The sequence below is a fragment of the Nycticebus coucang genome, chromosome 9 (assembly GCF_027406575.1).
Source record: "Nycticebus coucang isolate mNycCou1 chromosome 9, mNycCou1.pri, whole genome shotgun sequence".
NCBI lineage: Eukaryota > Metazoa > Chordata > Mammalia > Primates > Lorisidae > Nycticebus > Nycticebus coucang.
This window is the reverse complement of record NC_069788.1, coordinates 18,639,572-18,652,570: the sequence shown is the minus strand read 5'-3', so window position 1 is coordinate 18,652,570 and position 12,999 is coordinate 18,639,572. Positions and strand designations below refer to the sequence as shown.

Below are 12,999 nucleotides of genomic sequence, written 5' to 3'. Positions count from 1 at the left end.
CGGTTCTCAACCTGAGGGTCGTGACCCACAGGAACTGTGTGAAAGGGCTGCAGCATTAGGAAGGTTGAGAACCACTAGTCTAAAGTATCTCTCCGCAGCTCTGCTGCCATGTTCTTCAGCATGTTTAATAACCGTTAGCTTAAACCTCACAGTGTGCAAAAAACATTCTGACATTTTCCAAGGCATTTTCCAATAATTTTTATAAAAACATCTGCTAGATTGCTACCTCCCACCTAAAGTGTACAAAGAGAATTACATCATGCTTCACTGGCCAAACATGCTTTCATTTCAAGTTGATTGTTAGTTCAACAAAACCAATTATCATATTCCAGTGTATTGTTTGCGTGCAGATACTGTTATTGCTTTCTAGAGTTACACTTTTAACCCATAAGCATAAATAAAAGAATTTAAAACATTTACATAGATACACAGTTAGCACTACCCATGTATAATGAATATCCTTAAAAATCTGGGCAAAAAACTGCACATTTTACATGGTAAAACATGATATTTTGTATAGAAGATGTACAGAATTTTTATTACTATAGACTCATGGATATTTATTTTATATTTTGGGTAACAATCAACACTTTATTTTGTTGTTTAGAGTGTTCAAGCTTTGATCATTGGGGGCTTGTTCATTTGGCTCCTTTTGTTATGTTCTCATGGTTTGGTTTTTGGAGTATTTTCTTACTTCCTGGAGTTTTAAGAATCTTCATGATATATTGTATGACTAGTCATAGAATCAACTAGATCTCTAAGGAGCCCTGATTTTTTCTTTAATTATAGTATGTAATCTAGGTGCTATAAATTATCTGTTATTGTTAAGATGAAAACTACTATTTTTTGAGATTACTTAGATCTTAATTTTTATTGAGATCTGTTATGTATCTTTAAAAAATGCATTACTACATAAACATGTATTGACATTTACCTATTCAAACATGATAAAACATTGTCTATCCTATGACTAGTACATATATGCTAGAAAATTACTTGAAATTAGAAGTAAACACCTGATAATTATTAATTTGGGGCAGAAATGTAATATTTATATGACATTTATCATTTACTCTACATTCAATTAATGAGGTAGGTATGTTCATTCTTATCTTGTTTAACAGATAAGGAACTATTCCTTACTAAGTTCAAATGACTAACATATTAAAAGTGGGCCATGCAATCTTATATTTTTGATAAATAATTATAAAACGATGCTTTCTAAGATAAATAATTATAATATTTAAAGATGTCTAAATCAATTTTATTTGGGTGAACAGTTTTCAAATTTTATGGTTTAGAAAAAGATATCAAAGTTCTCATAAATAGCCAATATCCAACATACTAGCTTTCTTGTACAATAATTCATATATACTTAAATGTATGTGAATCCAAGGCAAAATGTGGATATTTAGTTTTGGGGAAAAAAATGCAATTCCTAACTGAAATTAGAGAATTATTGTCAAAGTTGATATCAAATGAAAAATGCCCTAATGGCTTATATGTTGAAGTAAACACAGAGTAGACCAGACTATTGTACAATATTTACAAAATATTCCCTACATGTTGGCCACCTCTTTGTAAAATTTTATAACAAATGATTTATAAAGGCACATTTAGCTGCAATTTCCCATCTTCCCTGGGTGTGGCGCCTTTAGTGGTGACTTTTAAGACACCCTGTGTAGCTACATTAAACACTAAATGAAGGAGTAGTTTACAAACAAAAAAAGAAATAAACCTTGACATTTTATGAGAAATTAAATAATATATAAATTATTTCAGAAATGATGTGATAAGTTGGTAATATATTCTTTTTTCTTTTTTTCTTGAGACAGAATCTCACTATGTTGCCCTTGGTAGGGTGCCATGGCGTCACAGCTCACAGCAACCACCAGCTGTTGGGCTTAGGCAATTCTTTTGACTCAGCCTCCCCAGTAGCTGGGACTACAGGCGCCAACCACACCTGGCTATTTTCTGTTGCAGTTTGGCCAAGGTCGGGTTTGAACCCGCCACCCTCGTTATCCAGGGCCAGTGCCCTACTCACGGAGCCACAGGCACTGCCCTGGTAATATATTCTTTACTTACTTTTCATTGTATCATGTGTTTTCACTGATGACCTTTCTAATAGAAAACTAAGAACTATTTTAGTGGATATAGAAACAAAGCTTACTTCACTCTGGTCTCTGCCTAAGGGATAATTGGTTGGTCCCTTCTGAAGCTGACTTTAAGAAAATGAAGGACTAAAAATGTTGTTGGAGGACTGAAATGAGTTCAGATAAGAGACAGAAATGTTTTTCAAAGTTAATTATGTTTGCTCTTCCTTCTTTCTTGGTGTTCATTACCTTTAAATGGAGGCTCACATTGGCAGAGGTAACCACTAGGTTGGTCAATGCAGGTGGCTCCATTCTTGCAAGGATGTGAAGCACACTCATCTATATCAAGTTCACATTTTGTACCTTTAAAAAATAGTAAAAAAAGATGTTAAGTTTTATTAAGGCAACAATTCCTAAATTTGCATATCTATGTAGGACGGTATTTCAAACTAAATTCATTAAATTCAAATGCCACGTATATTTGTGTTAGAACCCATTTATTTCACCTTACTATAAACTACAATAACTTCTTTCAGAGTTACTAAATATGGACTAATCCTATCTGACTTTGTAGGCACTCTAAGTCTACTTAGATATGAACTATAATAATTTATTTTCTGCTTGTGAGTATAGTGATGGATGGTGTCAATGTCTCAGGTGGTTGGAATGCAAATCAAATGTTAGGCTAAGGGAAATAAAATAGGAATAAAAACAAAACACTGGTAAATCAATAGCACCCTGATGTGCGTCCCCAAAGGCTAAATGTTCTTTATAAGCACAGTTGTTAAATGCAGTACACCAAAATCCAGGAGGACAGATGCATTTTAATCTACCCATGAGCTCTAAAGATGTAATGTTAGGGAGCCAGGGTAATGAATCACATGCATTTCTATTAACTTCACAAAGTAAGTCTATATGCGAAGAAAAGGAAGTGGAAGGGAAAATCTGTTAACCACATAGTTTAATGTTTTCTTTTAAACTAGATTTACAGTTCAGATTCCTTACTCATGCTTGACCTACAACTTGTGTTGTTAAAGCTGACCTTTCATGTTATAACACTTAAGTTATTTGTTAATTTCCTAAGAGTTGAAAGTATTGCTAAAATGACACTGATCAACTCTTATGACTTGTGACAACTAATTTTCTTACCAATTTTTAACAAGGGTAGAAAAGTAAATACTGACAAAAGCAAATTATTCAAATTATATAAATGGAAATATTCCTTCTATTCTTAAAAGAAGTTCTCTAAATCAATGGCATAAATCTGGGCAGAAGAAAAAGTACATAATATTAATCTAAACAGGAATAAGTATAATTGCTTATAGAAAATATTATCATCCACAATGAAATATGAATTATTCATTGAAAATCTGACATTAGAAAAAGTTAAGATAAAGAACAAAGTGAAAATTAAAAATTATTATGCAAGTGATTGAATACTTTTTAAAACTTTATATTTATTTGTTCATTTTTCTTACAGCTCAACTTTGTGAGGAAAAAATGGCAGAATTGTAAACACTGGTTCATTTACAAAAGCAAAAACATGGATTGCACATTAAATATGGGTCAGGCAAGGCAGTAAGGGTTTTATAGACATAAATTCATTTATTCTTCATGAAAATTTCTGGAATCCATTACTATTACCATGTCTTAATTAGAGAAACAGAGGATTGGTGCAAGTTCATTAAGATGATTTACCTTACACTGGTGGAGCTGTGGGTTAAGAATTTTCAGTGAATTATTATGAGTGAGGATGATTTGCAGGTGGCTGAGCTATGATGACAGGCTAACAGGGTCAGGATACTCACATAGGTGGTTTGGGCTGTGACAGGAAGGATAAAGAAGAATGATGGTTGAAGGGCTGAACTGAATTAGGGTTTTTAGGAAGAGAAGGAACTCATTATGCTCCAGCAGAGACATGAAGAATGCTTTGGACAAAAGGGGAAGGTTGAGAGAAAGGCAGGACTAAGGTTTGGGAAGGGATCAGATCCAGAGCCCTGATAAGGCTGAAGGGAGAGGAACTTGGTTAGGAATGAGAAAATATATTATTTCCTTTTGAGCTGGCAGGAAAAGATGAAAAGATAGATGTAGATATTGTACTTTGAGGGACCTGTATAGGGTTGTAGGAGGGAGATCATTGCCTATACATAGGGGTGAGAGAGTCACAAGCATGTAATTAGGAACAACTAAGAAAATGTCATTCTGTAACAATCCTCTTTAGAAGTAGAGATTGGGTGAATATCTATTTGTGTGACAATGTAAATATGTTGTAAAATAATCTAAGGATAAATTATATATTTAAATATTCCCCTAGAAAAATTAATATGCATATCCATGAAATTAATTGTATCTTCTAAAAATAAAGAGTTGCTTTCATCTCAGTTAACCTTCAACGATCACAGTTTTGGTCAGTATGGGTGCTGCCTTGAAATGCAGTCTGACACAGGCAGGTACAGGTGCTGGGATGATCAGCAGAAATATGACCATTTGTACTGAGATCACTTAGACATTCAACTACCTCAATTTCACAGTTACTGCTTTTGCTAAAAAGCAAAGGATTCACTTCATTATAAATGTGTCACCGATGTAACATTCAACTAAGTCTATTTTCACAACATACAAAATTTTCAATTGTCTGCAAAAATTCAACATATCACCTCATGCTATGATGTAGGATGTGTATTCTTTTTGTTTTGATGTGACAATGGTGGCTTTACTCTCATCTTCAGGAACCAAGGAGAGTTCAAAATTTCCATTTTTCCCTTCAAATTAAGACCTGCTGCTTATACGTGCCTTTATAGTGTTACACAAATTGACTTTGATATCTTTGTCTTTAAAAACTGGGTGATATACACATTTTAGTTTTATCCAAAATTCATTTTTAAAAAACCTTCTCAGCTCCTTTTCATTAAATTAAATTAATTGTCAGGGTCACAAATTATTTTTTTAGGCATTACTTAAGAAAAAACAGTGATAAGTTCTTAGCAAAATTGCTTAAGGAAAGAACACAAGATGGAATTTGTCTTCCGTTTACTTCCATTACTCATCATCTGAACTCCCTTTTACAGGGAGAATTATCTACTGAATGACTCTGATGAAAGTCAAAGACCACATTTCAGTAGAGAAGGTAAAAATACAAGTTATTTTCTTTCCTAGTCTTAGACATTACCTAAATAAGGGTATGCAGTGAAAAGATGGTTAATCTCAGGGACTCATTGTGGAATCTGAAGGAAGCTTTAGGTGGAGTAGAACTCATTGTGTCCTGCAGGTGAGAATATCAGGGCAACCATGCCAAGTTTTGCAGGTCTCGATGACAGAATTGCCCTGGTGTTGCGTATCATCAGGTCATCCTTCCTCTATTTCACAGAAGACACTGTATCTGATATGTTCTTGTCTGCTGTCTCACCTCCCTTGTTTAGTTCAGTTTTCCAAATCTGATTCTAGAGCCTTCTACAGATAACACCGTTTTAATAATCTGTAAGTTAAATCCATTTCTCATTAAATTAACCAGGGTATATTTCCAGCAGTACTGAATATATCTTAGAGCAGTGGTTCTCAACCTTCCTAATATATTCGCGGCCCTTTAATACAGTTCTTATGGGTTGCAACCCACAGGTTGAGAATGCTGTCTAGGGTATATATTACAGTTTATCTGTATCCTTATTATTAAATATTTCTATTTTAATTTTATAGGTGAAGCAGTCAGGGGAGAAACTACAAAGAGTTTTCAAATATTTGTGGTAAATATTATTAATGTTAATAAGTAATTAACATTAACCTCTATTCCATTTTCCTCCACTTTCAGGGACAGAGAGTTTTTATGTACTACCCTTTGAAGTTTGAATTATTTTATTTATTTATTTATTTATTTATTTATTTATTTGTTCATTCATTTAGTGATGTCTTCACCTGGCCATGTTCTCTAGATAGTAGTGGTTTCATAGAATTAAATGCAAAATGTTCCATCTTTTTTTTTTTCCTTTAGGGAAAGACTCTGTGTAAAGCTGGCATTATTTTCTCTTTAAATAATTGATAGGATTTACCAGCATAAAAGCCCTTGCTTTTCATTGTAATTGCTTAATCATAATTCCATTTCTTATTATTTGTCTGTCAATTATTTCCCATTTATTCTCAAATTTTTGCAACTTATACCTTGTTTAATAATTTATATATTCCTTACAAGCAGCTCACTTTGTTGGCATAAATCATAACATTCCCTTAAGACATTTTAAATTTCTGTACTATATAGATGTTTCCTCTTTCATGACTGCTTATGATAACATGTGCCCTCTCTCTGTTTTTTAGCAAGTCTAGCTAAAGTTATATCAAGTTTGTGGGTCTTTTTAAAGAATCAACTACTAGTTTCTGTTTTCTAATTGTATTGAGATCTGATCTGGTCTTTGTTGTTTGCATTTTTCATTTACTTTGGATTTGAACTGCTTTTATTTTTTAAGCTTCTTGAGGGAGATTCAAACTTATATTATTGAATTCTGAATTTGTTTCTTTCTAGTATACACATCAAAAACCGTACATTTCTACATAAGCAATTGTTTACCTCAGTATACATTTTGACATACTCTGATCATTTTCGTCTCACATAAGAAATTTTCTAATATTCACTGTGATATATTCTTTGATCCATGCGTCATTTATAAATGTGATGTTGAATTTCAAATTAGGCATATTTCTCACATGTCTGGTAATGATTTTTGATAAATTCCATCACAATTTTGTTTTAAATTTAGCATAATGTCAACATGGTGAAATTTCTATGTGTGCTTATAATGAATATATATTCTACTGTTTATAGGCAGAGTTTTCTGTTAGTTCCAGTTAGACAAGTTGGTTGATACTCAATTCATCATATACTTGCATTTACTGATTTTCCATCTTCTTCTATTAATTATTGCAATAAGATTATTAAAATCCTGAACTAGAACTTTAAATTGTGTATTTCTCCTTGGAATGGTGATAGTTTTTGCTTTGTGTAGTTAAATGTATAGGTATTTATACATTTATAATTTGTAATTATTTTATCATTCTTATGTCTTGATCCTTTGGAAATCATGAAATTTTCTTCCTACTTTCTAAAAATATTTCTTTTTTTAAACTTTTTCATCTAAGATTAATAAAGCCCCTCTAACTTTGTTGTTTACGTGACATATATTTCAAAACTCGTGTTACTTTTAACTTTTTGAGTATTTGCATACAAGCACCTAGCTAGATCTTATTTTTATCCAGTTTGACAAATGCTCTGCCTTGTAACTGGAGTGGGCCTCAAAGTTTTAGAGGAAATCCTGCTCTGAGTACATTAAAAAATTAAAGAAAACTATGTTTAAATACTTAAATATGATGATGACATAACAAATTTGGAATCGTAAAAGAAAAAATGTTTTTAAACTATAAAATTGTAAAAGAAAAAATGGTTTTAAACTATAAGATAAGGAATTAAAAGGATATTCTGTACTAGAAAAGCTGTGTAAGTAAAATGAAATGTTTAATAACTGGACTGCTATCTAACAATAGCAGATATGAAATGTCAGAAGAAAGAGTCAATAAATTTGAAGATAGAACCATAAAAAATATGTCTTTTACCTAGGACCTAATCTGACGCCCACTGGAACACTAAATAATTCTGTAAAAACTCACTTTGTTACCAAATCATTGAGCTTTTTTGCATAACAAGAAGTTGGATTTCAACTATGGTTTTAGGTCCCCACTTCTATCTTTATTAATTGTTTTTCTTTCTTTATTGCCCATCTACCATATTAGATTTCCTCAAGCTTTAATTATTTATCCTGTTTTTTCCCTTTGCATTTGAGGTTTCTTAATCTTCCATAAACAAGATCTCTACATACATGGCTCAGGTTCTGGCATTTTAGTCAAGTCCTAACGCCTATTTCAAATTTAATCCCAATAATATTATCACCTCAAATTCACTATCTTACAAAAAAAAAAGTCATTTTGTAATTAAATTTTTATTGATTTTAGTGCTTTAATAGTCTACATGTTTGTAATCATTGTTTGAACTCTTTTGAGGTGCAGAATTTAGGATTTTAGATTACTTATTCTAGTCTGACATTTAAAGATGAATATCCTAGCAAATTTTATTTGCAAGAAGATTTATTTATATGCTAGTCTATTTACTATAATTTTTTGGCTGTCATTGTCATGTCTTTATCAGGAGACATACCTATAATTTACTTTAAAAATAGAGAGGGTGATAAAAAAGGTACATGCATACACATTTTAAGAGATGTTACCTACGTATGGCTTTTTGAAGTTGAATTGAAGGTACTGTTACTGGTTACATGTACCTAGGCATGCTACATAAATCCATTTTTGCTTGTTATTTATGTACTTTTATGGAATGACTGATTTTATTTCCAACAAGATCTCTTTAAATATATATATGCTTTTTTGATGCCACTGGTACTTTAGCAGAGTGACAGGGAATAAATCTTAGTTGAAGATAAATAAGGACAATCAATCTATCATAGATAGACATGTTTATATTATACAAAGTAAATGTCATTCAGGTAAAATAATAATTGGCTGCATATCCAATGTAACCAGTTTAGTTTTTGAGAAGAATAGTTGTTTATCTATCGTATTAAAAACAACAAAACTACACAATTCCAAAATAATAAGAAATATGTTTTTCTACAAATGACAAATATGAATAAAAATTTAAATTTTACATATATAAATACACATTTTATGGGTGGCGCCTGTGGCTCAGTGAGTAGGGCGCTGGCCCCATATGCCGAGGGTGGCGGGTTCAAACCGAGCCCCGGCCAAACTGCAACAACAAAAAAAAATAGCCGGGCGTTGTGGCAGGCGCCTATAGTCCCAGCTGCTCGGGAGGCTGAGGCAAGGGAATCGCGTAAGCCCAAGAGTTAGAGGTTGCTGTGAGCTGTGAGACGCCACGGCACTCTACCTGAGGGCGGTGCAGTGAGACTCTGTCTCTACAAAAAAAAAAAAAATACACATTTTATATATTTGGGTATAATATGTTTTATAACAACTCCAAGGTATTTTGACTAAAATTTTCCAATTAATATACATATTAGCTTTTAGTTTTATTAATTTTACATATATTCATTGCATAGTTTAATATTTTTAATAAGTATAGAAATACGTGTTTTTCTTACCTTAAACACATTTAATTACACATTCAGAGTAATTGGCTCTCTATTGCACACCTAATCTAAACTCTGGAAAGTCTTACAAGTCAGTTAGGACTTTAGAAAGAACTGAATCTTTAAGAGAGAAAAGATTACTAGAAGGAGGGGATGGAGCAGACTGGATGTTTCATAAATTTCAGCATGATGAAAGTTGGTATGAGTAGGTTAACATAAAGCCAAGGACACCATAGAAGTGGAACAATCTTCATAGTTGAGTCCTGGAGACAGAGTCTCACTCTGTCACCCTGGGTAGAGTGCTGTGACATCATAGCTCACAGCAACCTCAAACTCCTGGGCTCAAGAGATCTTCCTGCCTCAGCCTCCTGAGTAGTAGAAACTACAAGAGCCACCCACAATGCCTGGCTAGGTTTTTTTTCTATTTTTAGTAGAGATAGGGGTCTCAGTCTTGCTCAGGCTGGTCTTGAACTCCTTGAGCTCAAGCAATCCACTGACCTCCACTTCCCAGGATATATCCTTCCTAAGATCATAGGCGTGAGCCACCACCCCTGGCCTCTAAATTCTTAAGAATTCACTGGGCAATAAAGAAGTTAAAAAAATCATTTTTTCTCAAGGGAATATAGAGAAATGTCATATCCACAAAACAAGAATAACATGATATGTAAAGGAAATAAAGAGTAAAAATGACACAGTATTAGAAGAATAATTGTGGGGGAAAAACTCCATTATAAGAGTAAGGGAAACGAGGAGAAACCTCTGGTTGATGCATTACAAAACTATAGTGGAGGAAAGTCTGAGAGAAAAATGAAGTGAAGTATATACATGATCATTCAATGCTTCATCCTTAAAAGGAATTTCAGAGAGGCTGGAGAAATGAATAAAAGAACTTACTGAATAATTGATAAAGAATCTTACTACTTATAAGGCACATGAGTTGTTAGGAGTCTACTATGCGGTGGAATAAATTATCTAAACCTACTTTCACTACTGTAAAATTTCAGAACATTAAACACACAAAAAAAGTAAATGCTTCTAGAGTGAAAAAAGTTACATGGAATATGAAAATAATAAAAACATAACTTCTTCTCAATCATTTATAAGAACTGAAATTTAAAATCAAAAAATCAGGGAGGTAAATAAAAAAATAAAAGTAGTATATCAAACTATTTATTCAATTCAGGAACTTAGTCGCAAGACATGCCATGATAATACCCAGGACATGTGATTGATGAAATTAGAAACTGAAATCAACGAATGCCATCAAAATAATTTTTTATTTATTTATTTTTTTTTTGTAGAGACAGAGTCTTACTTTTTATGGCCCTCGGTAGAGTGCCGTGGCCTCACACAGCTCACAGCAACCTCCAACTCCTGGGCTTAAGCGATTCTCCTGCCTCAGCCTGCCGAGTAGCTGGGACTACAGGCACCCGCCACAACGCCCGGCTATTTTTTTGTTGCAGTTCGGCCGGGGCCGGGTTTGAACCCGCCACCCTTGGTATATGGGGCCGGAGCCTTACCGACTGAGCCACAGGCGCCGCCCCAAAATAATTTTTTCAATAAAATTTTATGGAACCATTCTACGTACAATGGGCAAGAAGCTGTAGTATATTTGCAATTCAAAGAGAAATTAAGAAAATATTTCTTGAAAAAGATTATTAACAATTTTAGATTACCAATAATTTATTAATAATTACAAATATTGATATTAATAATTAAAAGGCAAATTAAGAAAGTTGAACAGAAACTTAAATAATTTACAAATAAGACCATGGTCTAGGGCGGCGCCTATGGCTCAGTCGGTAAGGCGCCGGCCCCATATACCGAGGGTGGCGGGTTCAAACCCGGCCCCGGCCAAACTGCAACCAAAAAATAGCTGGGTGTTGTGGCAGGCGCCTGTAGTCCCAGCTACTCGGGAGGCTGAGGCAGGAGAATCACTTAAGCCCAGGAGTTGGAGGTTGCTGTGAGCTGTGTGATGCCACGGCACTCTACCGAGGGTGATAAAGTGAGACTCTGTCTCTACAAAAAAAAAAAAAAAAAAAAAGACCATGGTCTAAAGATAAAGCAAACTTGATTCGAACAATTGATTTAGTGTAAAATGAATGAAAATATTTGGCCTTTTTTCTTCAAAAGGACTTGGGTTTTAAAATAGGAAGCTTTGGAAAAGAAACATAACTGATAGCTTCATTTCTGCAGTGAAGGATAACATGTATTTATATATTTTTAATGATGTAAATGTTGATGACTGATTTTCAACTTTTAAACAAAGCACAGAACATTTAATTATACTTCATCTATTCAAATGTAATATAATAAAATTCTCATATAGTTTAATGTAATGTAGTAAACAGAAAATATAGGCAATAGAATTTGATAGGTGAAAAGGGTATATGAGAAGAGAGATAGTTACAATAGGAATGACACTAATAGTCTTAATTTTAATAAAATCCAAGATAGATTATTTGGATTTGATAAATAAAATAAGTTTAAGTTAATAGAGTCAACATAAGAATTACAATTAATAACATAAACTACTGAGAGAAATTTGGGTAGGAGAAGTAGATTGGGTAATTAGCAAAAGATTTATCTTTCACAGTAGAGACTAATAAATAACATCTGTAATCATATCTCACAATTCAGGACTGATGTAAGAGAAAACCAAAGCAGTAACAGAAGACATAAAATGAGGAACTATTTAAAAATGTATGTCTCAAAACATAATTAAAAAAATAAAAGACAAGAAGAAAAAAATAAAAATATATGTCTCTTTTAGCAGATTTGAAGGTAAGAAAATCTGGTCTGGCAATCTGACGCTTTTTGTTAGAGGTTCTATTGATTTTTATTTATCATGTTTAATATTTATTTTGGCTCGATGTCCATAGCTCAGTGAGTAGGGCACCAGCCACATACACCAAAGATGGTGGGTTTGAACCAGCCTGGGTCTACTAAACGGCAATGACAATTGCAACCAAAAAATAGCTGGGCATTGTGGCAGGGTGCCTGTAGTCCCAGTTACTCAGGAGGCTGAGGCAAGAGAATCACGTGGGCCCAAGAGCTTGAGGTTGCTGTGAGCTGTGATGCACAGTACTCTACAGAGGGTGACATAGTAAGACTCTTGTCTTAAAAATAAAAACTTACTTTATTTCTTTAATTTTTTAAAATATTGCAACAGTTTCAATAACATCTTCTGAAAAGATTTTAATTTTCACTGAATACTTGGTTTCATATGTTTGAGTATGTACAAGTTAGTTTGAAATTGATAAAGTAAACTAGGATTTATGATTTTCAATTACATAATCAAAAAACAAAGAAGTTGCGGTTACATTTAAACCTCGGTTTTAAACTTCAATTTTCATTTTGCCATATATAAGACTATCTGTAAAATATATTTGTCTATATTTAATTCTTACACTATTCCATGAGACTGTTCAATTATACAAAATAGGTTTTATATTTAATATTATCAAATCCATTTTAGTATATTTTGGAGTTGATTTATAATAAATACCTCTACCTGAATAAGGCATTTTTCTTTGCTTTTCTTTCCTTTCCTTTTTTTTTTTTTTTTTTTTTAAGTGACAGGATCTTGCTCTGTTACCCAAGCTGGAGGGCAATTGTTTGATCACAGCTCACAGTAATCTTAAACTTCTAGGCTAAAGGGATTCTCCTTCCTCACCCTTCCAAGTAGCTGGGACTACAGGTACATGCCACTATAACCAGGTTGTCCTTTTCTTTTCTTTTTACTTTTTTTTTTTTTTTTTTTT

General features: G+C 33.1%; 1 protein-coding gene across 1 annotated transcript in view; it reads right to left on the bottom strand.

Annotated features, from left to right (window-relative positions):
* The window catches only part of EYS (eyes shut homolog), a 1,685,250-nt gene that overhangs the window by 1,251,704 nt on the left and 420,547 nt on the right, over window positions 1-12,999 (bottom strand). The window contains 1 exon segment of the mRNA XM_053601630.1: window positions 2,343-2,456. Within this exon segment, the coding sequence (XP_053457605.1) occupies window positions 2,343-2,456 (114 nt within the window).